Raw genomic sequence first — 26884 nt, 5'->3', positions numbered from 1 at the left:
ACACGACAACTTATCTAGTGTGCACCCATGTCACTCCAATAGTAGGGTAAACTTATCTTTAGAATAATTGCGGCCTATAAACAATAACCAATGCTTAAGAGTGAAAGGAATATGCTCAAGATGGGCAGCCAACTCTTGGAGTATGAGGTTGGAAGGGAGGAATAATAATAGTCATGTAGAGAGGAAAGCTCATATGCAATCAACCCGAGTACCCTTCCACCATCCCTATCCCCGGCCAACAGATGCCATAAGAAGTTACAGGCCTTTATGAAGGCAATTTCAGCGGCAATGTCTTTTGTGAAACGACACCTTTGCAGCTTGAACCAAGCAAATGAAAACCATAGATCCTTGAGTTGTGTTGTTGACTTGTGAAAGATGTCTTCCGACTCCCAGACTTTATCAATGGTCACTAAGCCATTGTTGTTCATCCCCGTCCCATCACCTCTACTAATAGTTTAACCATGAGGGTTCTTCTGTACCAACAATGTGTCCTCTACTATGACTATAAGAGGAGGAGGCATATTTTCACTGACTTCCTTGGCATGCTGACTTCTATCTGGTAGCTGCTCCATGTATCCAACAATAAGACGAGGATTGTGTCCAAACACGAAGGATTGTCTAACACTGTACCATGCATAATACTTGACAAATATTTGGCAATGATAAGAGCCAATGGTGCAAAAATGGCAAGAACAGACACCGAGGTGACGTATCCTTTTATATCTTCTAGGGATGACAAACTTCGATTTGGACCTTGCATGGTGTCGACCCCAAGATAGGTTGTCCATATTGCTTGCACTAGCAGTACTGCAAGAGGCGCAATGCTTCGACCTTCTCGAGCATGAGCGGCAACTATTGTGGTTGTATTGATACCAACAATCATAACAATGGAAATCCATACTAAGACCAGGCCGGGGTTAATGCCTGGATCGCAATTCCCCGTGGCTATGATATTATAAGGAGCCATAACATCGACGATATACTGAACATCAGTGACAGAGGCAACATAGGAGATGATAGGCAAGAATAGGTGGCACCAAGGAAGAGGTAGCAGGTCAATGGATGGTGACGGTAGCGATGGCCATAAGCGTCTATCCCGGCCATGATTCCCATCAGGATGGTGTTCTCCACCAGGAGAGCATTCACTTGCAACATCTGTCGTCCCATGAACTTATCGAAGTTTGCCAATGCAGCGGGGGTGCAATCAGAATATGGTGCTTTGTCCATGATCTGTCTGAGTATCAAATCTGAACACAGGAACAAAACAAACAAGATCAACATTAGAACAACCAATTAAGTAGCTATAGATTAGCCTCATCGTCAAGTCAATCATGTTATCTTAAAGACTGGTTTACCTGAAGGTGGCAGTTGAGTAAGCCAAGTGCCTTGCGTGGAAGCTCTGGAGATGAGTGGACACCGAGATTACGCTTCTGATTGCGTTCTATAAGATGAGGATAGAAAGCCCTGGAGCTGAGTTGAGCTAAGAGCATCTCCAATAGATGATGTATATTTTGGTGCTTCAAACCGGTGATGGTCCAAATTTGGAGCAACAAATAGTGTTTTTTACATTTCCGAAAAAGGCTCAACTCCAACAGATGATCCAAAACGGAGATGTAAAAAAAATAGCAACTCCAACAGATGGTCCAAAACGAAGATGTAAAACTGGCCGGCGGCTGCGCGGCTGCTGTTCAGCCACTGTACAGCCTCACATATCGCAAAAAACATCTAAAAACAACATAAAAAATTATAAATGTCCAGAATATTAAATTATTATATAGTTTTTGAAATCCACGAGATCAAATACAGCACAAATATAACATAGTTTTGTACAATACAACATAGTTTTTCACAAACAAATAATGAATCTATGCGTCTCTTTCGCCATGCCATTTCCAATTCTCTTTCATCAATTCTTCTGGAGTTGATCATTCACATCGGTGTCTCTAATCTCACTGTACACCTTCATGAAACGTCTGATCCGTTGTTCTTTTCGCATGGGGTTAATAGGAATGCCCATCAAGTGATAAAAGTTGTAATCTAAATTTTTTCCACACTCGTTCTCAATGATCATATTATGCATAGTCACGCAAGAAGTCATGATACTACCCATTCCCAATTGAAATCATCAACTTTCGTCGTTTTTTTACCTTCGGGAATTCCGTCAAACACCTTGTGCACGGGGTGGAAGAAGATGGCTGCCGGTTGGATTGGTCGCTACTGCAGATGGCGGCGCAGAGGAGAAGGGAGCTCGGCGGCCGGCGGAGAGGAGCTATACGGGCTACCGGACCATCGGATATAATATTTTTTTTTACATATGGACCATCTGTTGAAGCAACGTTTTCTGATCTCGAGTGACCATGGCTTTGTTCCTTGCTTGTGTGCTACTTCGGTTTGCAAATGCTGTTGCTATTGCTGCATGCTGCATTGTACGTCTAGATACCTTCTATTTTCCATTTATTTCTGCTATTCCTTTTCATTTTGCACTTCTGAGTCAAACGTGATCGTCGAAGAAACGACTGGCAATCTCTGGCAGGAGCTTCGACTAGACCAACTTGCTACATGATCTTTTCCTTTTAAGAGATCTCTTCTTTTTTCCTTCTCCCTGTAGCGACCCGACCGGAATGGATCAAGTCTCTGTGCTTAAGTGTCATCCCCGGATCGGTATGCTGACACACACAGTACTTGAGGATTTATAACAGAGGTAAATCACATGTATAAGTAACGTAAATACTATTACCTCAATCCAAATAGCGGAAGTAACAAGGTTGTGGATTCCCATCAACACCAACGGCAAAGTTGAGTGTAGAAATCGTAACCCTAACATATCACTTACTCGTCGTAAGATATCCTGCAACATGAGACGTTGCAGCCACAGAGGGTCAGTACATTGAATTAATGTACTGGCAAATTCACACCATAGAGAATGATGAATAAAGGCTATCACTACATGCATATTTGGCTAGTGGAAAAGCTCTATGGTTATAAGGTTTTTGCGAAAAGCCAATTTTTCCCTACTGCAAAGGAATAAATTTTGTTTAACTATCATGGTGGTTGTTGAACATTGAGAATGGTTGACAGCATTCTCAATCCCAATTAAGCATCATCATTAAAACCCAACAACATTTATTTAAGGTAACGTGATGAGATTCACATGATAATCCAGGTACTAGATACTCAAGACGTTCATAACCAGGGACACGGCTAATCATGATTAGTTTATACACTTTGCAGAGGTTTGCGCACTTTTCCCCACAAGACTCGATCGCCTCCGTTTGGTTTCTCGCACTACATGGTGTTTGAGAAGACGGATGACCGAGACATAGTCTTTCAGAAGCGCTAGCACCTTACGATGGATAGACCGTTACACCTACTTTCCCCTACATCTGCTAGTCTACCCTGTAAGAGTTCGCATGACTTAATCAACTATGCTAGAGCCCATAATAGCTTGTGGCTGCACACAGAAGTTTCTAGTATGAAAAATCTCATGATCCCTTTGAGCCTGGGTGGCGGTCCATAAAAAAACAGGCAATCCTGGTCTACCCAGGTGCCTAGACAGGCAATCCTGGAATACCCAGGTACCTCAATCCACCCAGATGTGTGTTTAAGTTGCCAGCTTAAGTAAACCATTAATTAACAACCTCACATCTGTCATGAATACTCTCAAAACCCAATCCACGCCTACGAGCATAGCATGGCACTATAAGCATAACGTAATAGTAACTCCCAAAGTTTGAATGCAGGGTAATAGGTTCCTACCTCATCAACTACTTCCCAATACCCACATGTTATCAATCCTACTCATGCAATGTTTGAGGGTTGAGACTAATGCATAAAACTGGGTATGAAAAGGGATATGATCAAAGTGCGAACTTGCCTGCAATGTTGATGAAGATGATTCACACTCAAAAATCTTGATAGGTCTACTCGTCACACTCCGGTCAATCTATCGTAAGCAAGCAATAGTAACCACACATAAGCAATCACTCAAAAGACCAAAAAGATCGAAGAAGTCGATTCGGAAAACATCAAAACCAAGAAAATAGCTCTTGCAACATAAAACAATTTCTAACAGTACCAAAATTATATGAATTTGGCCTTATCAGAAAGTTTAGGTTAAGAGCTTCGAGCAGCAAAAAGAATCAACTCAAACGGAGCTACGAAACTCAAGTTATGATCAAACGAAGTTTGAATTCAAATCTGATCTAATTCAAATTTTAAACCTTTCAAAAACATGTTTAAGTGGTTTATCTGGATAGAGGAGATCACACCGAAGACGTGACCGTTGGTTTCGTTGAATTTGGACTAACGAGCAAAAAGTAATGAGGATTTGAAAATCAGGGACTAATCTGTAAATAAAATCTTCACGGATGGGTCCCTGGCCAAAAAGAAAAAGAAAAAGAAAAAACTAAATAACGAACGTTTGCTACCGAACGCTAATGAACGAACCTGTTCACTGCAGAAGCTAACATAGCGAACGTTTACTAATTAAAGAAAACGTTTCGTGAAAAAAAAACAAAGCGATCTGGATCGTTGGATCCAGATCCGACGACGAGGGAGGCGGCGGTTACCGCGGCGATCGCCGGAGTTCGGGAAGACGGCGGCGGCGGCTTCGGACGGGGACGGGGCGGTGGCTCTAGGGCTCGGTGGCGACGACGGAGTAGCGGGGAAGGGGCGGCGCACCAAGGCGAGTCCAACAGCGGCGTCGACGTCGGTCGAGGGCGGCGGTGGAGCGCAGGACGAGGCGACGGATCTCCGGCGGAGCTCGCAACTCCGGCGGCGAAGTGCGGCGGCTAGGGAGGAGGAGAGAAAAGGGGGTCGGGGTCCCGGGGCTCCGGATTTATAGGGGGGAAAGGGGCGGCGAGAAGCTTGGAGGAGGGGCAGGAGGAGGCCGGGCGAAGCACGGCGGCGGCGATGCGTGCTCGCTCGGGACTCTGTCCCGAGCTGGAAGACGGGCGAGGCGCGGCGTCGGGCCAGCTGGGTCGTGGCCTGGCTAGCTGGGCCGGCCCGGTCCGGTCGGTCCAGAAGTTTTTTCTAAACATTTTTTTAGACGCAAACAAACAAAAATAAAAACAAAATAAATACTAATATTATATAGGCATATAATATATCAAAATTTTCAGAAAAAGATTTTCTACAACGTGAACACTTTTATAAATTCAAATAAAATCCACACAAATGCAGATAAAACAAAGAGTGCTACTGGTCTAATAAAATCCAACAAAAATCATTTTAAAAATACCAAAATGATTTCAAATTAATTTTTCTCCAATTTTCTAATGTAGGGAATCATGTTACCCTATTTTCCATATATTTTATTTTTGGGAGAAAAATTATTTGAATAAAACTCAAACAATTCCAAATTGAAAATAATTTCAAAAGGGCTTTGAATTTGATCCTTGAAACTCCCAACTCATATTTCATATAATTTGAAGAAGTCATTTTATCTTCTCTCATGAAAATCATTGAGTTGCTTGAAGTTTAAGAATTCGAAATATTTTTAAATGAAATTCAAATATTTTCAACAACCCTTTTCATTTAATTTAAATGGAAGAAGTCATGTCATCTTCTCTTTAGGGTTTTGGGTTGAAAAGAATTTGAATTCATGGAGATCACGAATGAAAAATGAAAGTTTGGGAAAGTCCTTTTATTCCCTCTCATTTAACTTTCAAAAAGTTTCGAATTCACTCACTTTCAGACAATCAAACAATAAATCAATCTATCTATTTATTTTAACATTCCAAAATTTAGAATTTTGGGATGTTACATTCCTGTTCCATCATAAACGAAAAAGGAGATAAAGTTCACAAACAAATCTGCCAAAATACATACTTTTTTCACAAGCACAAGGAAAAAAATATCTGTTTACAATTTGTTTTCCTTCAAATAAAGGTTCACTGTAACGCCCTTGATGCGGCTATATCTCCTACGTGTCGAAGCACGACTTAGAGGCATAACCGCATTGAAAGCAATGCCGCAAGTGAGGTAATCTTCACAACAACCCATGTAAATAAATAAAGGGGAAAGGTACATAGTTGGGTTACACTCGCCACGTCACACAAATACATAAATAAGTCATTACATTCATCCAATAAACTCAGGGTCCGACTACGGAACCAAAATAAAGATCAACCCCCAAATGCGACAAAGTCCCCGATCGCCCCAACTGGGCACCACTACTGATCATCTGGGAAAGACATGTAGTATCGTCCTGAGTCCTCATCGAACTCCCACTTGAGCTCAGTTGAAACACCTGGAATGGCATCATCGGTCCCTGCATCTGGTTTTGGAAGGAATCTGTGAGTCACGGGGACTCAGCAATCTCACACCCTCGCGGTCAAGACTATTTAAGCTTATAGGAAGGGTAAAGGTATGATGAGGAGCTGCAACAAGCGACTAGTATATATGGTGGCTAACATACGCAAATGAGAGGGAGAAGAGAAGGCAAAGCACGTTCGAGAATGTATGATCAAGAAGTGATCCTAGAACAACCGTGTTCACTTCCCGGACTCCGCCGAGAAGAGACAATCACGGTTACACACGCGGTTGATGTATTTTAGTTAAGTCATGTGTCAAGTTCTCTACAACCGGACATTAACAAATTCCCATCTGCCCATAACCGCGGGCATGGCTTTTGAAAGTTCAAATCCCTACAGGGGAGTCCCAACTTAGCCCATCACAAGCTCTCACCATCAACGAAGGATATTCCTTCTAACGGGAAGACCCGATCAGACTCGGAATCCCGGCTACAAGACATTTCGACAGATAAAACAAGACCAGCAAAGCCACCCGGATGTGCCGACAAATCCCGATAGGAGCTGCACATATCTGGTTCTCAGGGCACACCGGATTGTCCAAACTTCTGGTAGGCCAGCCCAGAGTTGCCCCTGGTGGCCACCGGCGGTTGACAGGTTGGACCAACACTCAGAGGAGCACTGGCCCGGGGGTTTAAAATAAAGACGACCCTTGAGTCTGCGAAACCCAAGGGAAAAAGGCTTAGGTGGAAAATGGTAAAACCAAGGTTGGGCCTTGCTGGAGGAGTTTTATTCAAGACGAACTGTCAAGGGGTTCCCATTATCACCCAACCGCGTAAGGAACGCAAAATCAAGGAACATAACACCGGTATGACGGAAACTAGGGCGGCAAGAGTGGAACAAAACACCAGGCGTAAGGCCGAGCCTTCCACCCTTGACCAAGTATATAGGTGCATTAAATAAATAAGAGATATTGTGATATCCCAACAATGAACAAGTTCCAACAAGGAACGATCTCCAATCTTCACCTGCAACTAGCAATGCTATAAGAGGGGCTGAGCAAAGCGGTGACATAGCCAAATAACGGTTTGCTAGGACAAGGTGGGTTAGAGGTTTGACATGGCAATATGGGAGGCATGATAAGAAAGTGGTAGGTATCATAGCATAAGCATAGCAAAAGAGCGAGCATCTAGCAAGCAAAGATAGAAGTGATTTCGAGGGTATGGTCATCTTGCCTGCAAAGTTCTCAGAGTTGCCTTGATCCTCGTAAGCGTACTCAACGGGCTCCTCGATCACGTATTCGTCTCCCGGCTCTACCCAATCAAGAACAACAAGCAAAAGGAACACAATCAACCACGTGCAATGCACAAACAACATGATGCAAACATGGTATGATATGCCGGATGCGGTAGGCGATGCATATGCAAGATTTGGAAAGGAATGAATGAACCTGGCCTCAAATTGGAAATCCAAGAGTGCCACTGGAAAGAGGAGTTGATTTCGGTTGAAATCGATATAAAGTTCACCGGAATCGGATGCACGGTTTGGAAATGGCAAGCAAAACAAATATGGCACCGGTGTGCGATAAACAACAAGTAGCCATCTAAATGCATCAAGATAATTATGCTACAACACTCAAACATGGCAACAAAATACATGGCAGGGATCCACTTATGATGCTTGACAAAATATTAACACTAAGCTATGGCTAATTCACTCAATAACAGGTTCAAACAAGCATGACAAAAGTGAAAAAGATAACAGGTTTCAGACTTAGTGAAATAACAACAAATCAGGAATTTATCACCAGGAAGCATACTTTAGAGCATGAAAACTACATGCTACAGGAACATATCATGGCAAAGCAAGGCATGGCATGAAGCTACTCAAAGCATATAACAAAAGTCCCTTAGTGACCATAAGCCAAAAGGGATCAGAGAATACATTTGCAAGCATGTGAACATAGCGAAAACATAAACAGATTCAGACTTGGTGAAAAACTGGAGCACGCATGTTTACGAGCTCGATGCACTCACTACGAGGCATTGCATGACAAACTAAGCATACACCCATCAAGAAGACATGACATAGAAGCTAAACATGGCAAGAACAACAACATAGCATGCACGGATCAATAGCAACATCCTCGGCAAAATCGCTAAACATGTCAACAATCTGCCAGGAACATTTTATAGCAAAAGTAGAGCTCGATTGACTCAAGCTAGGGTGCTCCATAATTGCAAACAAAGACATGGATGGATAGAGCACAACATTACCTACAAAACATCCTTACGATCATCCTCAAAAGAGGCACGGATCACTAGGAAACAACATGAACATATGGCATAAAAATAATGACAGGGCAAGGACTTAGTGAAATTCTAAGTCCCTGAAATCAGCATCATCGAGTAAGCTACTTAGCATGCTTGTGCTAGTCACCACAAAGATCACAAAAATACATGGCATACACCCCTGTAAAGATGGCATGGCATTCTATAAAACACATGTAGAGCTCAGGATTATAGCATGCACACATTAATCATGGCAAAAATGACAAAAGGCTATTTGCTGAAACAGATCTGAAATATTCATCACATAGCCCTCTTCCAACAGCATTTCGGGCAACAAGATGAACTCAAATGAAAATGATGCAATGAGATGAAATGATGTACTCGTCGAGACGAACATTTTGATATGCTACACGCACGAATCGGAGCTACGGGTGCAGAGTTATGGCATGACAAAGTATGCAAAAAAATAATATGAGGGAGGAAGGAAAAGGTCAACCCCAGATCTAGGGTTCCTCGCGGCGCGCGAACCGAGGCCAGATCTGAGCTCACCGAAGCTCTCGCTGGAGTAGACGAAGAAGACGGCGGCCGGCGGGACTCGGGGCACAGGGAGGCCGGGGACTCGGCGGGCGGCGCGGCGTTCGGCGTGGCGCGGCGGGGATCGGCTCCGGTCGCCGAGGCGGCGGTGGGCGAGGGCGGCGAGGGGCGGCTGACTTCCAGCGACGGCGGCAGGCGCAGACGGCGGCGGGGCGGCGCCGACGACGAAGGCGATGGCGGCGGGGATCGGGCGCGGGCGCGGGGAGGCGAGGGCCTTGGGCGGCGGCGGCTCGGGCCGGGGGGGGCCCGCCTGGGCCCGGGCGAGGCGGCGACGTGGGCGCGCGGTGCCACGTGGCACGCCCTAGTAGGTCCGGCGGAGCGGGCGGACACGTCCGCTGCCCGGATTTTTGTCCGGCGGCGGCGGGTGGAGTTTTCTAGGGTTAGGGTGGAAGGAGACCCGAGATTTTTGGAGGAGGGGCTATATATAGAGGTAGGAGGAGTTAGGAAGCTCCAAATGGGGTGCGGTTTGTGGCCACGCGATCGTGATCGAACGCTCTAGATGTTGGGGAAGGTTTTGGTGGGTTTTGGGCCAGTTTGAAAGGGTGTTGGGCTGCAACACACACGAGGCCTTTTCGGTTCCTCGGTTAACCGTTGGAGTATCAAACGAAGTCCAAATGGCACGAAACTTGACAGGCGGTCTACCGGTAGTAAACCAAGGCCGCATGACAAGTCTCGGTCCAATCCAAAAAAGTTTAGTACCCACGCATGAAAAAGAGGTAGAAAGGACCACCGGAGGACATAGGAGCGCCGAAATGCAAAACGGACAACGGAAAAAAAACTCGGATGCATGAGATGAACATTTATGCAAAAGCAATGCACATGATGACATGATATGAGATGCAAGACAAAGACAAAACACACGGAGACAAAAACCCGACAATGACGAAATAGAATAACTTAGTGCCGGAAACGGCAAGAGTTGGGATACAGATAAGGTAAATTACACCCGGGGTGTTACATTCACGTACTCAAGCAAATGTCTGCGTCATTCCTTATGAGATATGCTCTGCCAAACAGCATGAAATTGAACTAGTTCACTTGTAAATACATCATGCAACTGATGTTTTCTTCAGACAAAACCAGGATTCAGTCGGCACCGCAGATAACACAATCATAACCAAGATGACATAACTTGATGAGTTCACTACCACTTTTGAGCATGCCAACAATCAGAACTTACACACCGAAGGCACAGAACTTACACACCAAAGGCTTGTGAAAACAGCGTTGACACTTGAGAACTCCATTCACGAGCAGTACAACTGATGAAACATGAAGCAAGTTCAAAATAGGTTGATGACATTGTAACATCTTGGACCGCTCTACTAGATTTTGATCTTTACATAAGAGTGTTGTTGACACCAAAAGACACAAGCAGGTGCCTTAGCCTTCAGGAACATACGGGACCTTCGCGTACAAGCCACGGTACATGTAAAATTTCATGCAAGTTTCCGGCCTTGAGAAGCTTAGTAATGTCTGGCAGAGATCCTCGGCATTGCTTTCAGTAACTGACTGATGGAAAGTTATCGTCATTTCTTTTAGCACTGTTGCCCAATTAAGAAACCGCTCAACAAAAGCAACTTCATTTTCAGTTCCTCTCTAGGCATCGATTTCCATTATTACAAGGTGACCCAGCAGGAGTTCGTCAGTTTTCCAGTTTGGTGGCTGATGGCATATGCAACCCAGTGAGCATGTAGTTTGAGCCTGAAACATCATATCAGCTTAATAAGAACAAGTGAATAACTGGGATGATTTGATGTTGTAAAATGAGAGGGGTGAAACTGGAAATATGAAACTATAACCTGAATACTTTGGGATATGACATCAACTACATTAACAAAAGCATACTACCTAGAAATTAGTTGGGGCCAACCTATATATGGCAGAAAATATGGTTGTTCTTCAGGAAGAGTCAAATAACAGAACCATTATAAAAGATCTTCCATCGGTAAATAACATTCAATGATATATTAATTTTTCTGAGAAAGTAGAGCAGAGAAGAGGAAGGAAGTGCTCAATTTTTTTGCTGGAAAGGTTCCTAGTTTCTCTGATTTTCAATAGACAGGTGATCTTTTGAAATGCAACATATTACCTAGCTACCAAACACAATTAGTATGCCACTTTGTCAAAGTTTGAAGAGCAAACCAACACCTAGAATGAGCCAACTGGCAACCCAAGCCAAAGTATGCATAAAAATGGAAGTACATATTGAATAGATAGTGACTTTCCAGGTAACTCAAGTACCCCCTCCGTTCCTAAATATTTGTCTTTCTAGAGATTTCAACAAGTGACTACATACGGAACAAAATGAGTGAATCTACACTCTAAAGTATGTCTATATACATCCGTATGTGGTAGTCTATTTGAAATCTCTAAAAAGACAAATATTTAGGAACGGAGGGAATATTAGATAAACAGATTAAGGATGTAACTTTACCTCTAGTTGCCTGGTACTGACATCAAATGCAATAGTCAGCTTTCTTACACTAGAACACAGCCTGAGAACATGGAATAAGCTGGCTCCAAAGGAATGTTCATTCGCCGCCACATTTACGGACAAGAATAAAATATATGGAAGCCTTGGCATGTCCTCCATCAAGTAGCATTGGTGCTCAGACATGTCCTACAGGTTGATAGAAAGTCACAAAGGAGGATTATATATAACGGTTGGAGAAAGACAGAGACATACTCATATTTCTAACTACAAGTGGTTTTGTGTGTGTTGGTGGGAGGATATCCAATCCGGCCACAAGAACTGCTGGTGTTCACGTTTTTCCACTCCTGAGAGCTGATGTCCCATTCAATAACTAAATTCTAGTTCAGTAATAACTAAATCCTAGTGCAGTAATACTAGCGTGCAGCTTCAATGCTAACTACTCAAAGGTGGTACAAAGCAAGTACCATCTAAGAGGATAACTATACAAGTATTGGGAAAGAATAAATATTGAGTGCACTAAGCCATGTTGCACAGACATGAGGAAAGACAAACAAGTGAGAATTATGTAATGCTTACTCAAATATACCAAATATCATAACCCCATATTTGCCTTGTTATTATTGACTTGGTAGCATATTATGATGATGGAATATCACGAAAGAATGGAACTCACCTTCCAATAGTAAAGCGCAAGGTTAAGACAGGCGATGAACTCGAAGCACTACAAAAGCCTGATACGATTGTGTGCAAAATCCTCATCTGATCCATATACAAGAAATTGACCAGCGTGCAGCCATTGGAGATGTGCCATCTTGCCAAACTGAACGGAACTTCGATCATAACTATCATTCCATTCAAGCAACATGAGCTGAGGGGCTGAGATGTTGACAACTGGTTGACTCAGATCCACAGCATCAGCAATGTAGTGGGTGCCTTTCTCTTTCAACGAAATGAGTGCGGGCGCCACGACAAGGAGCTGCCGCAAGGCTAAATTCTTCAGATCTATTTGGAGGACAGACTCTGAGCAAATGGCGAGGATGCGCAGACCCAAGGCGTCGTGGTGTAGTAACACATTATCTATCCCTATTTCTAAGAGAGACTCTGAGTGGATTACAACAACGTCATCCTGGACATAGGAGTCACGTAGGAAGAGCTTTTGCAGCAATGGGCACCGTGGCGAGGAGACAATGTCACCGAGTCTGCAGGGACCACGCATCCTAATGGATATCATACGGAGATAGGTGAGCCGGGCAAACACGCCGGAGGGCGGCAGGGCGAGGCCATGATCGTCTAGGTTGAGGCAGATCCGGTCGGCACTCTGGAAGCAAGGCAGCTCAACGGTGCCTATTTCCCTGTCCCGGTCCCACCTGAGATTGAAGATGGATAGTTCGCCGAAGAGGCGGGGCGCGATGATGGGGAGCCACATCGCCACCGACTCCGCAGCGGCCTCCCGGAGGCTAACGATGAGGTGGCGGATGACCGGCGCTTCGTGGGATGTGAGGGCGGAGACTATGTGCTTCGGCTCTATGCCGAGGGGCGGCTCGGTGCCGAGTGGGAAGTTGAGCACCGGGAGGAGCTTCCAGAGGCCCCGCCAGCGGCGGGAGAGGACGCTGGTCCGAGCGTCCATGGTGGTGCGGTGGAGCTTGGCGAGGATGTCGATGAGAATGTCGTCGGGCAGCACGCTGAGGCGGTCCTCGTCGCCGTCGGCAGCATCAACGAGCTTCGGCCGCTTCGGCCCATCGCTCTGCTCCATGGTTGGATGAGGGATTTTATTTGGCGCCTCACACACTCACAGATCACACCGCGCCATTGCGGTGGGTGGAGCTCGGGAGAAGGGGTTGGATCGGTGATTTGGGGGAGCTAGGGTTTGGGGGTTCGCAGATTTGGGGGAGACCGGCCAACGATAGTCGATAGATAGAGACTCTTGGGTAAAATGATCTTTTCCTTTTCTGCACCACGGAAATGTGATTTTAATTATATGGAAAATAATGTGATCTGATTTGTTTTAGTAGACACGGTAACACTCATATCAGGCACAAATACGCGTCACCTCTCATTAAAAGAATATTTCGCCTTTACGAGACACATGCGTCAAACCTTGGGCTGGGTTGTGGGTATCACTGTTGTGAACGTAGCAATAATTCAAAATTTTCTACGTATCACCAAGATCAATCTATGGAGTCATTTAGCAACGAGGGAGGAGTGGATCTACATACCCTTGTAGATCGCGCGCGGAAGCGTTCAAGAGAACGGGGTTGATGGAGTCGTACTCGTCGTGATCCAAATCACCGATGATCCTAGCGCCGAACGGACGGCACCTCCGCGTTCAACACACGTACGGAGCAGCGACGTCTCCTCCTTCTTGATCCAGCAAGGGGGGAGGAGAGGTTGATGGAGATCCAGCAGCACGACGGCGTGGTGGTGGAAGTAGCGGGATTCCAACAGGGCTTCGCCAAGCGCTGCGGGAGGAGGGAGATGTGTCATGGGAGGGAGAGGGAGGCGCCAGGGCTTAGGTGCGGCTGCCCTCCCTTCCCCCCACTACATATAGGGCCAAGGGAGAGGGGGGGCAGCCTTGGCCCTTCCTCCAAGGAAGGGTGCGGCCAGGGAGGAGTCCATCCTCCCCAAGGCACCTAGGAGGTGTCTTCCCCCTTTAGGACTCTTTCTTTCCCTTATCTCTTGGCGCATGGGCCTCTTGGGGCTGGTGCCCTTGGCCCATATAGGCCAAGACGCACACCCCTACAGCCCATGTGGCCCCGCGGGGCAGGTGGACCCCTTTGGTGGACCCCCGGACCCCTTTCGGCACTCCCGGTACAATACCGATAATGCGTGAAATTTTTCCGGCGACCAAAACAAGACTTTCCATATATAAATCTTTACCTCCGGACCATTCCGGAACTCCTCGTGACGTCCGGGATCTCATCTGGGACTCCGAACAACTTTCGGCTACCGCATACTAATATCTCTATAACACTAGCGTCACCGAACCTTAAGTGTGTAGACCCTACGGGTTCGGGAGACATGCAGACATGACCGAGATGACTCTCCGGTCAATAACCATCAGCGGGATCTGGATACCCATGTTGGCTCCCACATGTTCCATGATGATCTCATCGGATAAACCACAATGTCAAGGACTTAATCAATCCCGTATACAATTCCCTTTGTCTAGCGGTACGATACTTGCCCGAGATTCGATCTTCGGTATCCCGATACCTTGTTCAATCTCGTCACCGGCAAGTCTCTTTACTCGTTTCGTAACCATCCCGTGATCAACTCCTTGATCACATTGTGCACATTATGATGATGTCCTACCGAGTGGGCCCAGAGATACCTCTCCGTTTACACGGAGTGACAAATCCCAGTCTCGATTCGTGTCAACCCAACAGACACTTTCGGAGATACCTGTAGTGTACCTTTATAGCCACCCAGTTACGTTGTGACGTTTGGCACACCCAAAGTACTCCTACGGTATCCAGGAGTTGCACAATCTCATGGTCTAAGGAAATGATACTTGACATTAGAAAAGCTTTAGCATACGAACTACATGATCTTGTGCTAGGCTTAGGATTGGGTCTTTGTCCATCACATCATTCTCCTAATGATGTGATCCCATTATCAATGACATCCAATGTCCATGGTCAGGAAACCGTAACCATCTATTGATCAACGAGCTAGTCAACTAGAGGCTTACTAGGGACATGGTGTTGTCTATGTATCCACACATGTATCTGAGTTTCCTATCAATACAATTCTAGCATGGATAATGAACGATTATCATGAACAAGGAAATATAATAATAACTAATTTATTATTGCCTCTAGGGCATATTTCCAATAGTCTCCCACTTGCACTAGAGTCAATAATCCAGTTCACATCGATATGTGATTAACACTCAAGGTCACATCCCCATGTGACTAACACCCAAAGAGTTTACTAGAATCAATACTCTAGTTCACATTACCATGTGATTAACACTCGATGAGTTCTAGGTTTGATCATGTTATGCTTGTGAGAGATGTTATAGTCAACGGGTCTGAATCTTTCAGATCCGTATGTACTTCGCAAATCTCTATGTCATCTTATAGATGCAGCTACTACGCTATATTTGGAGCCATTTCAAATAACTGTTCTACTTGGAGCTATTCTAAATTGCTGCTCCATTATACGTATCCGGTATCTCTACTCAGAGCTATCCGGATAGGTGTTAAGCTTGCATCGACGTAACTCTTTACGTCGAACTCTTTATCACCTCCATAACCGAGAAACATATCCTTATTCCTCTAAGGATAATTTATACCGCTATCTGGTGATCTACTCCTAGATTACCTTTGTACCCTCTTGCTAGATATGTGGCAAGGCACACATCAGGTGTGGTACTCAGCATGGCATACCGTATAGAGCCTATGACAAAAGCATAGGGGACGACATTCGTCCTTTCTCTTTCTTCTGCCGTGGTCGAGCTTTAAGTCTTAACTTCATACCTTACAACTCAGGCAAGTACTCCTTCTTTGACTGATCCATCTTGAACCCCTTCAAGATCATGTCAAGGTATGTGCTCATTTGAAAGTACCATTAAGCGTTTTGATCTATCCTTATAGATCTTGATGCTCAATGTTCAAGTAGCTTAATCCAGGCTTTCCATTGAAAAACACTTTCCAAATAACCCTATATGCTTTCCAGAAATTCTACATCATTTCTGATCCATAATATGTCAACAACATATACTCATCAGAAATTCTATAGTGCTCCCACTCACTTCTTTGGAAATACAAGTTTCTCATAAACTTTGTATAAACCCAAAATCTTTGATCATCTCATCAAAGCGTACATTCCAACTCCGAGATGCTTACTCCAGTCCTTAGAAGGATTGCTGGAGCTTTGCATACTTATTAGCATCTTTCAAGATTGACAAAACCTTCCGGTTGTATCACATACAACCTTTCCTCAAGAAAATCGTCGAGGAAACAATGTTTTGACATCCTATCTGCAAGATTTCATAAATAATGCAGTAATCGCTAATATAATTCCAACAGACTCTTAGCATCGCTACGAGTGAGAAAGTCTCATCATAGTCAACTCCTTGAACTTGTCGGAAAACATCTTAACGACAAGTCTAGCTTTCTTAATGGTGATACTTACCATCATTGTCCGTCTTCCTTTTAAAATCCATATGTACCTAACAGCCTTACGACCATCAAGTAGTTCTTCCAAAGTCTACACTTTGTTTTCATACATGGATCCTATCTCGGATTTTATGGCCTCGAGCCATTTATCGGAATCCGGGCCCACAATCGCTTCTCCATGGCTCGTAGGTTCATTGTTGTCTAGCAACATGACTTCCAAGACAGGATCACATACCACTCTGAAGTAGTACGCATCCTTGTCATCCCACGAGGTTTGGTAGTGACTTGATCTGAAGTTTCATGATCACTATCATAAGCTTCCACTTCAATTGGTGTAGGTGCCACAGGAACAACTTCCTGTGCCCTGCCACACACTAGTTGAAGAGACGGTTCAATAACCTCATCAAGTCTCCACCATCCTCCCACTCAATTCTTTCGAGAGAAACTTTTCCTCGAGAAAGGACCCGATTCTAGAAACAATACCTTATTGCTTTCGGTTCTGAGACAGGAGGTATACCCAACTGTTTTGGGTGTCCTATGAAGATGCATTTATCCGCTTTGGGTTCGAGCTTATCAGCCTGAAACTTTTTCGCATAAGCGTCACAGCCCCAAACTTTTAAGAAATGATAGCTTAGGTTTCTCTAAACCATAGTTCATACGGTGTCATCTCATCGGAATTACGTGGTGCCCTATTTAAAGTGAATGTGGTTGTCTCTAATGCCTAACCCATAAACTATCGTGGTAATTCGATAAGAGACATCATGGTTTGCATCATATCCAATAGGGTGTAGTTATGATGTTCGGACACACCATCACACTATGGTGTTCCAGGCTGTATTAGTTGTGAAACAATTTCCACAATGTCTTAATTTTATGCCAAACTCGTAATTCAGATATTCATCTCTATGATCATATCATAGATATTTTATCCTCTTGTCACGACGATCTTTCAACTTCACCCTGAAATTACTTGAACCTTTCAATAATTCAGACTCGTGATTCATCAAGTAAATATACTCAACATCTTACTCAAATCATCTGTGAAGTAAGAACATAACGATATCCACTACACGCCTCAGCACTCATTGGACTGCACACATCAAAATGTATTACTTCCAACAAGTTGCTTTCTAGTTCCATTTTACTGAAAACGAGGCTTTCAGTCATCTTGCCCATGTGGTATGATTTGCATGTCTCAAGTGATTCAAAATCAAGTGAGTCCAAACGGTCCATTTGCATGGAGTTTCTTCATGCATATACACCAATAGACATGGTTCGCATGTCTCAAACTTTTCAAAACGAGTGAGCCCAAAGATCCATCAACATGGAGCTTCTTCATGCGTTTTATACCGATATGACTTAAGTGGCAGTGCCACAAGTAGGTGGTACTATCATTACTATCTTATATCTTTTGGCATGAACATGTGTATCACTACGATCGAGATTCAATAAACCATTCATTTTAGGCGTAAGACCATTGAAGGTATTATTCAAATAAACAGAGTAACCATTATTCTCCTTAAATGAATAACCGTATCGCGATAGACATAATCCAATCATGTCTATGCTCAACGCAAACACCAATCTTGATGGTAGAGGGAGCGTACGATATTTGATCAACCATGGAAATACTTCCAACACATATCGTCATCTCACCTTTTGGCTAGTCTCCATTTATTCCGTAGCTTTTATTTAGAGTTACTAACACTTAGCAACCAAACCGGTATCTAATACCCTGGTGCTACTAGGAGTACTAGTAAAGTACACATTAACATAATGTATATCCAATATACTTCTATCGATAGCCTTCTCATCTACCAAGTATCTAGGGTAATTCTGCTCCAGTGGCTGTTCCCCTTATTACAGAAGCACTTAGTCTCGGGTTTGGGTTCAACCTTGGGTTTCTTCACTAGAGCAGCAGCTGATTTGCCGTTTCATGAAGCATCCCTTTTTGCCCTTGCCCTCCTTGAAACTAGTGGTTTCACAAACCATCAACAATTGATGCTCCTTGATTTCTACTTTTGTGGTGTCAAACATCGCGAATATCTCAAGGATCATCATATATGTCCCTGATATATTATAGTTCATCACGAAGCTCTAGCAGCTTGGTGGTAATGACTTCGGAGAAACATCACTATCTCATCTGGAAGATCAACTCCCACTCGATTCAAATGATTGTTGTACTCAGACAATCTGAGCACAAGCTCAACAATTGAGCTTTTCTCCCTTAGTTTGCAGGCTAAGAAAATCATCGGAGGTCTTATACCTCTTGACGTGGGCACGAGCCTGAAATCCCAATTTCAGCCCTCGAAACATCTCATATGTTTCGCGACGTTTCAAAACGTCTTCGGTGCCTCAACTCTAAACTGCTTAACTGAACTATCACGTAGTTATCAAAATGTGTATGTCAGATGTTCGCAACATCCACAGACAACGTTCAAGGTTCAGCACACTGAGTGGTGCATTAAGGACATAAGCCTTCTATGAAGCAATGAGGACAATCCTCAGTTTACGGACCTAGTCCGCATAATTGCTACTATCAACTTTCAACTAAATTTTCTCTAGGAACATATCTAAACAGTAGAACTGAAGCGCGAGCTACGACATAATTTGCGAAGACCTTTTGACTATGTTCAGGATAATTAAGTTCATCTTATGAACTCCCACTCAGATAGACATCCCTCTAGTCATCTAAGTGATTACATGATCCGAGTCAACTAGGCCGTGTCCGATCATCACGTGAGACGGACTAGTCATCATCGATGAACATCTTCATGTTGATCGCATCTACCATACGATTCATGCTCAACCTTTCGGTCTCTTGTGTTCCGAGGCCATGTCTGTACATGCTAGGCTCGTCAAGTCAACCTAAGTGTTTTGCGTGTGTTCCGAGGCCATGTCTGTACATGCTAGGCTCGTCAACACTCGTTGTATTCGAACGTAAGAATCTATCACACCCGATCATCACGTGGTGCTTCGAAACGACGAACTTTCGCAACGGTGCACAGTTAGGGGAAACACTTTCTTGAAATTTTAAAGAGGGATCATCTTATTTACTACCGTCGTTCTAAGCAAATAAGATGTATAAACATGATAAACATCATATGCAATCAAATAGTGACATGATATGGCCAATATCATATTGCTCCTTTTGATCTCCATCTTCGGGACTCCATGATCATTAACGTCACCGGCATGACACCATGATCTCCATCATCATGATCTCCATCATCGTGTCTTCATGAAGTTGTCTCGCCAACTATTACTTCTACTACTACAGCTAACGGTCAGCAATAAAGTAAAGTAATTACATGACGTTTATGTTGACACGCAGGTCATAAATAAATAAAGACAACTCCTATGGCTCCTGCCGGTTGTCATACTCATCGACATGTCGTGATTCCTATTACAAGAACATGATCAATCTCATACATCACATATCATTCATCACATTCTTCTTGGCCATATCACATCACATAGCATACCCTGCAAAAACAAGTTAGACGTCCTCTAATTGTTGTTTGCATGTTTTACGTGGCTGCTATGGGTTTCTAGCAAGAACGTTTCTTACCTACGCAAATACCACAACGTGATATGCCAATTGCTATTTACCCTTCATAAGGACCCTTTTCATCGAATCCGATCCGACTAAAGTGGGAGAGACAGACACCCGCTAGCCACCTTATGCAACTAGTGCATGTCAGTCGGTGGAACCAGTCTCACGTAAGAGTACGTGTAAGGTCAGTCCGGGCCGCTTCATCCCACAATACCGTCGAAACAAGATTGGACTAGTAACGGTAAGCATATTGAACAAAATCAACACCCACAACTACTTTGTGTTCTACTCGTGCATAGAAACTACGCATAGACCTAGCTCATGATGCCACTGTTGTGAACGTAGCAATAATTCAAAATTTTCTACGTATCACCAAGATCAATCTATGGAGTCATCTAGAAACGAGGGAGGAGTGGATCTACATACCCTTGTAGATCGCGCGCGGAAGCGTTCAAGAGAATGGGGTTGATGGAGTCGTACTCGTCGTGATCCAAATCACCGATGATCCTAGCGCCGAACGGACGGCACCTCCGCGTTCAACACACGTACGGAGCAGCGACGTATCCTCCTTCTTGATCCAGCAAGGGAGGAGGAGAGGTTGATGGAGATCCAGCAGCACGACGGCGTGGTGGTGGAAGTAGCGGGATTCCAACAGGGCTTCGCCAAGCGCTGCGGGAGGAGGGAGATGTGTCATGGGAGGGAGAGGGAGGCGCCAGGGCTTAGGTGCGGCTGCCCTCCCTTCCCCCCACTATATATAGGGCCAAGGGAGAGGGGGGCGCAGCCTTGGCCCTTCCTCCAAGGAAGGGTGCGGCCAGGGAGGAGTCCATCCTTCGCAAGGCACCTAGGAGGTGCCTTCCCCCTTTAGGACTCTTTCTTTCCCTTATCTCTTGGCGCATGGGCCTCTTGGGGCTGGTGCCCTTGGCCCATATAGGCCAAGGCGCACACCCCTACAGCCCATGTGGCCCCCCGGGGCAGGTGGAACCCTTTGGTGGACCCCCGGACCCCTTTCGGCACTCCCGGTACAATACCGATAATGCGCGAAACTTTTCCGGCGACCAAAACAAGACTTCCCATATATAAATCTTTACCTCCGGACCATTCCGAAACTCCTCGTGACGTCCGGGATCTCATCCGGGACTCCGAACAACTTTTGGGCTACCGCATACTAATATCTCTATAACCCTAGCGTCACCGAACCTTAAGTGTGTAGACCCTACGGGTTCGGGAGACATGCAGACATGACCGAGATGACTCTCCGGTCAATAACCATCAGCGGGATCTGGATACCCATGTTGGCTCCCACATGTTCCACGATGATCTCATCGGATGAACCACGATGTCAAGGACTTAATCAATCCCGTATACAATTCCCTTTATCTAGCGGTACGATACTTGCCCGAGATTCGATCATCGGTATCCCGATACCTTGTTCAATCTCGTTACCGGCAAGTCTCTTTACTCGTTTCGTAACACATCATCCCGTGATCAACTCCTTGATCACATTGTGCACATTATGATGATGTCCTACCGAGTGGGCCCAGAGATACCTCTCCGTTTACACGGAGTGACAAATCCCAGTCTCGATTCGTGCCAACCCAATAGACACTTTCGGAGATACCTGTAGTGTACCTTTATAGCCACCCAGTTACGTTGTGATGTTTTGCACACCCAAAGTACTCCTACGGTATCCAGGAGTTGCACAATCTCATGGTCTAAGGAAATGATACTTGACATTAGAAAAGCTTTAGCATACGAACTACATGATCTTGTGCTAGGCTTAGGATTGGGTCTTTGTCCATCACATCATTCTCCTAATGATGCGATCCCGTTATCAATGACATCCAATGTCCATGGTCAGGAAACCGTAACCATCTATTGATCAACGAGCTAGTCAACTAGAGGCCTTAATATCCCTTAGTTTCCATTAGGACCCCGCTGCCACGGGAGGGTAGGACAAAAGATGTCATGCAAGTTCTTTTCCATAAGCACGTATGACTATATTAGGAATACATGCCTACATTACATTGATGAATTGGAGCTAGTTCTGTGTCACCCTATGTTACGACTGTTACATGATGAACCACATCCGGCATAATTATCCATCACTGATCCGATGCCTACGAGCTTTCCATATACTGGTTTACGCTTATTTACTTTCCTGTTGCTATTGTTACAATCACTACAAAATACCAAAAATATTACTTTGCTTTCATTACTCTTTTGTTACCGTTACCACCACTATCATATTACTTTGCTACTAAACACTTTGCTGCAGATACTAAGTTTCCAGGTGTGGTTGAATTGACAACTCAGCTGCTAATACTTGAGAATATTCTTTGGCTCCCCTTGTGTCGAATCAATAAATTTGGGTTGAATACTCTACCTCGAAAGTTGTTGCGATCCCCTATACTTGTGGGTTATCAAGACTAATTTCTGGCGTCGTTGCTGGGGAGCATAGCTCTATTCTTTGAGTCACTTGGGATTTATATCTGCTGGACACTATGAAGAACTTGAAAGACGCTAAGACAACAATTTATCCCTCAACTACGAGGGGAGGTAAGGAACTGCCATCTAGCTCTGCACTTGATTCACCTTCTGTTATGAGTAAGCTTGCGACACCTAAACCTGCTTCTGCTATACGTTCTGATATGTCGCATGTCATTGATGATGCTACTTCTGCTGTGCATGATACTTATGATGAAACTACTTCTATGCTTGATACTAGTGTGCCACTTGGTGAATTTCTTGATGAACAACTTGCTAGGGCTAGAGATATTGAAAATATGGAATCTGATAATACTGATGAAAGTGATGATGAAGAATCACTTGTTATTCCTGAGGGTTATGTTTTTGATCAAGAAGCTTCTTTAGCTATTTTAGCTTGCAAAGATAGATATGAACTCAAAAGGTTATTAGCTAAATGGAATAAGCAATCTCTAAATGCTAGGATGAAACCTGACCCTGCTTTTGCTACTTCACCTATCTGTGTTACTGATAAGGATTACGAATTCTCTGTTGATCCTGATATAATTACTTTGGTTGAATCTGATCCTTTTCATGGTTATGAATCTGAAACTGTTGTGGCACATCTTACTAAATTAAATGATATAGCCACCCTGTTCACTAATGATGAGAGATCCCGCTACTTTTATATCCTCAAAATATTTCCATTCTCATTAAAGGGTGATGCTAAGATATGGTTTAATTCTCTTGATCCTGGTTTTGTGCGTAGTCCCTAGAATATGATCTATTACTTCTCTGCTAAGTATTTCCCTGCTCATAAGAAACAAGCTGCTTTAAAGGAAATATACAACTTTGTGCAAATTAAAGAAGAGAGTCTCCCACAAGCTTGGGGGAGGCTTCTCAAGTTACTTAATGCTTTGCCTCATCATCCTCTTAAGAAAAATGAAATACTTGATATCTTTTATAATGGACTAACTAATGCTTCCAGAGATTACCTGGATAGTTGTACTGGTTCTCTTTTCAGGGAAAGAACACCGGATGAAGCTGAAATCTTATTGAATAATATGTTGACAAATGAAAATAATTGGGCACCTCTTGGGCCAGTTCCTGCTCCAATTAATGATCCTATTCCTAAACCAACTCCGAAGAAGAGAGGTGTTCTATTCCTCAGTCCTGAAGATATGCAAGAGGCAAAGAAATCTATGAAAGAAAAAGGTATTAAAGCTGAAGATGTTAAGAATTTACCTCCTATTGAAGAAATACATGGTCTTAATTTACCGTCTGTCGAAGAAACATATGATCTTGATCCACCACCTATTGAAGAACTTCCAGACCTCGATAACCTGACACAGGTAGTAAAGGTAAATTCTCTCTATAGATATGATAAAGCTGAAATCCCTCCTACTAAGATTGCTAGCCCATGCTTAGATGAGTTTGATAGATTTATGGCTAAGCAAGAAGATTTTAATACTTATTTTGGTAGACAATTGAAATACAATTCAAATATGCTTGGACACTTGGGTGATTATATGGCTAATGTTAAAGGTGAACTTAAACTTGTTAGCAAACATGCTTCTATGTTTACCACTCAAGTAGAACAAGTACTTAAGGCTCAAAAAAATTGCTCGATGAAATGAATAGTAAGAAAAATGATTATGCTGTTAAAGTGGCTACTAGAACTGGTAGAATGACTCAGGAACCTTTGTATCCCGAAGGCCACCCTAAGAGAATTGAGCAAGATTCTCAGAGAAATAAAAATGACGTACCTAGTTCTTCTAAATAGAGGAAAAAGAAAAATGATAGAACTGTGCAAACTTCTAGTGAACCTATTGCTGAACCACCTGATAATCCAAATGATATCTCTATGTCTGATGCTAAAACACAATCTGGCAATGAACATGAATCTAATGAAAATGTTAATAATGATGCTCAACCTAGTAACGATAATGATGTAGAAATTGAACCTGCTGTTGATCTTGATAACCCACAATCAAAGAATCAGCGTTATGATAAGAGAGACTTTGTTGCTAGGAAACATGGTAAAGAAAGAGAATCTTGGGTTCAGAAACCCATGCCTTTTCCTCCCAAACCATCTAAGAAAAAGGATGATGAGGATTTTGAGCGCTTTGCTGAAATGATTAGACCTATCTTTTTGCGTATGCGATTGACTGATATGCTCAAAATGAATCCTTATGCTAAGTACATGAAAGATATTGTTTCAAATAAAAAAAGATACCGGAAGCTGAAATTTCCACCATGCTTGCTAATTATAATTTTAAAGGTGGAATACCAAAGAAACTTGGAGATCCCGGAGTACCTACTATACCATGCTCCATTAAAAGAAATTATGTTAAAACTGCTTTATGTGATCTTGGATCCGGTGTTAGTGTTATGCCTCTCTCTTTATATCGTAGACTTGACTTGAATAAGTTGACACCTACTGAAATATCTTTGCAAATGGCTAATAAATCAACTGTTATACCTTTCGGTATTTGTGAGGATGTGCCTGTTGTGGTTGCAAACGTTACTATTTTAATGGACTTTGTTATTCTTGATATTCCCGAGGACGATAGTATGTCTATTATTATTGGAAGACCTTTTCTTAATACTGCAGGAGCTGTTATTGATTGCAACAAAGGAAATGTCACTTTTCATGTTAATGGTAATGAGCATACGGTACACTTTCCGAGGAAACAACCTCAAGTTCATAGTATCAATTATATCGGTAAAATTCCATCGATTATATTTGGAGGTTTTGTATTTCCTCTTCCTACTGTCAAGAAGAAATATGATATACTTATTACTGGGGATGTGCATATCCCCGTTGAGGTAACCTAGTGTTATTCAAAATTTCTCCAGTTTCATGTTAATCGGAATGAGTTTGTTAACAAGACTTGATCAACCTTGTTAGTGGATTCCTTTTGATGAGCATGAGATGGATGAAACTAGAAGCACAACCTTCTGTACCCTCTCTATACTTTCTGTTATTTAGTTGAAACAAAGTAAAAATAGTATTTTTCTGTCTGTTTCCTGACTTACCCGTGCAATATAAAAATATCCCGAAAATAAAAGTCCTCAGAATGACATGCCAATTTAATACGATTTTTTCGGGAATATTTGAGGATTTATGGTGCAAAAAATTACCGCGGGGGGAGCTGCCACCTGGCCATGTGGGTGGAGGGTGCGCCCTACCCCCTGGGCGCGCCCCCTGCCTCGTGGGCTCACGGTGGCCCTCCTCCACTTATTCCTGCACCCATCCTCTTCTTCTTCCTCCCACAAACACGAAAAACCAACTCAAGCACGAGTTCCAGCCCTCTTTGCTGTAATTTTCGATCTCCTTGCTCAAAGCACCTCTTGCAAAACTGCTTGGGGAGATTGTTCCTTGGTATGTGACTTCTCCATTGGTCCAATTAGTTTTTGTTCTAGTTCTTTATTCATTACAAATTTTTGCTGCTTAGGTGACCCTGTTCTTGAGCTTGCATGTCAAATTTATATGGTCAAAAGTAGTTTTGATGTGTGACATAGGCCCTAGGCACTTGTAGGAGTAGTTGCTATCAATATTATTGAGTTTGGTTTACTTTTATTTTGAAGTTACTAAAAAATTTCAGAATTTTTGAGAGGAAGAAAATGCTTAGGAAAATGTTCCAAGGTGGTTCTTCAAAGAAGCAAGGACCCAGGCTTGCAATGCGTGATGCTGACGAAGAGCCACCAAGAGACGCTCCAGTGCGTCCTTGTGAGTGGCCTTCTGAAAATTTTATGGATCGAGCGGGAATAAAAGAAGAATTCAATGCATATTTGCGTAACACTGATCTTGTGAGCTTCGAGGAAGAGAAGTGCAGTCAGTATCATAACCTCACCAGTTCCTTTGTGAGGAGGTTTGAATTTTCCACTTCACGTAATTCTCCAACTGTCCTGTTTGATCTTTATGATAAATCTTGTACCATGGACTTAGATGATTTTACCACTGCATGCAAACTTCTACAATGGGGTAGTATAAGGGATCCTCGCAAATCTGAATTTAGAGATTTTCTTGCTAATATAACCGTGGGAGAATCTAGAGATATTACACAAGCTACCATAGGGAGCATTCACTTTCCTGCTATACATTATTTTGCTCTCTTGATAGGTAGATGCATAAATGGTAAAGATGAGGCATGTCACGTATGTGT

The 26884-nt window shown here is 43.4% G+C and overlaps 1 protein-coding gene across 1 annotated transcript; it reads right to left on the bottom strand.

Annotated features, from left to right (window-relative positions):
• Positions 1 to 10012: 10012 nt before the first annotated feature.
• LOC125543029 (putative F-box/FBD/LRR-repeat protein At3g49030) lies at positions 10013 to 13487 on the bottom strand. The gene is made up of 3 exons (XM_048706271.1): positions 12247 to 13487; positions 11574 to 11759; positions 10013 to 10840 (listed from the first exon to the last, which is right to left on the bottom strand). Exon 1 carries the CDS (start codon positions 13324 to 13326, stop codon positions 12295 to 12297), a length of 1032 nt encoding a protein of 343 aa, XP_048562228.1. The 5' UTR covers positions 13327 to 13487; the 3' UTR covers positions 10013 to 10840; positions 11574 to 11759; positions 12247 to 12294.
• Positions 13488 to 26884: the final 13397 nt, after the last annotated feature.

Source organism: Triticum urartu, chromosome 3 (genome assembly GCF_003073215.2).
Source record: "Triticum urartu cultivar G1812 chromosome 3, Tu2.1, whole genome shotgun sequence".
NCBI lineage: Eukaryota > Viridiplantae > Streptophyta > Magnoliopsida > Poales > Poaceae > Triticum > Triticum urartu.
This window is presented reverse-complemented; position numbering and strand designations above follow the sequence as displayed.

Excerpts from the sequence above, each read along its gene's own strand:
- LOC125543029 (XM_048706271.1), bottom strand. The coding sequence starts at position 13,326 with ATGGAGCAGAGCGATGGGCCGAAGCGGCCGAAGCTCGTTGATGCTGCC.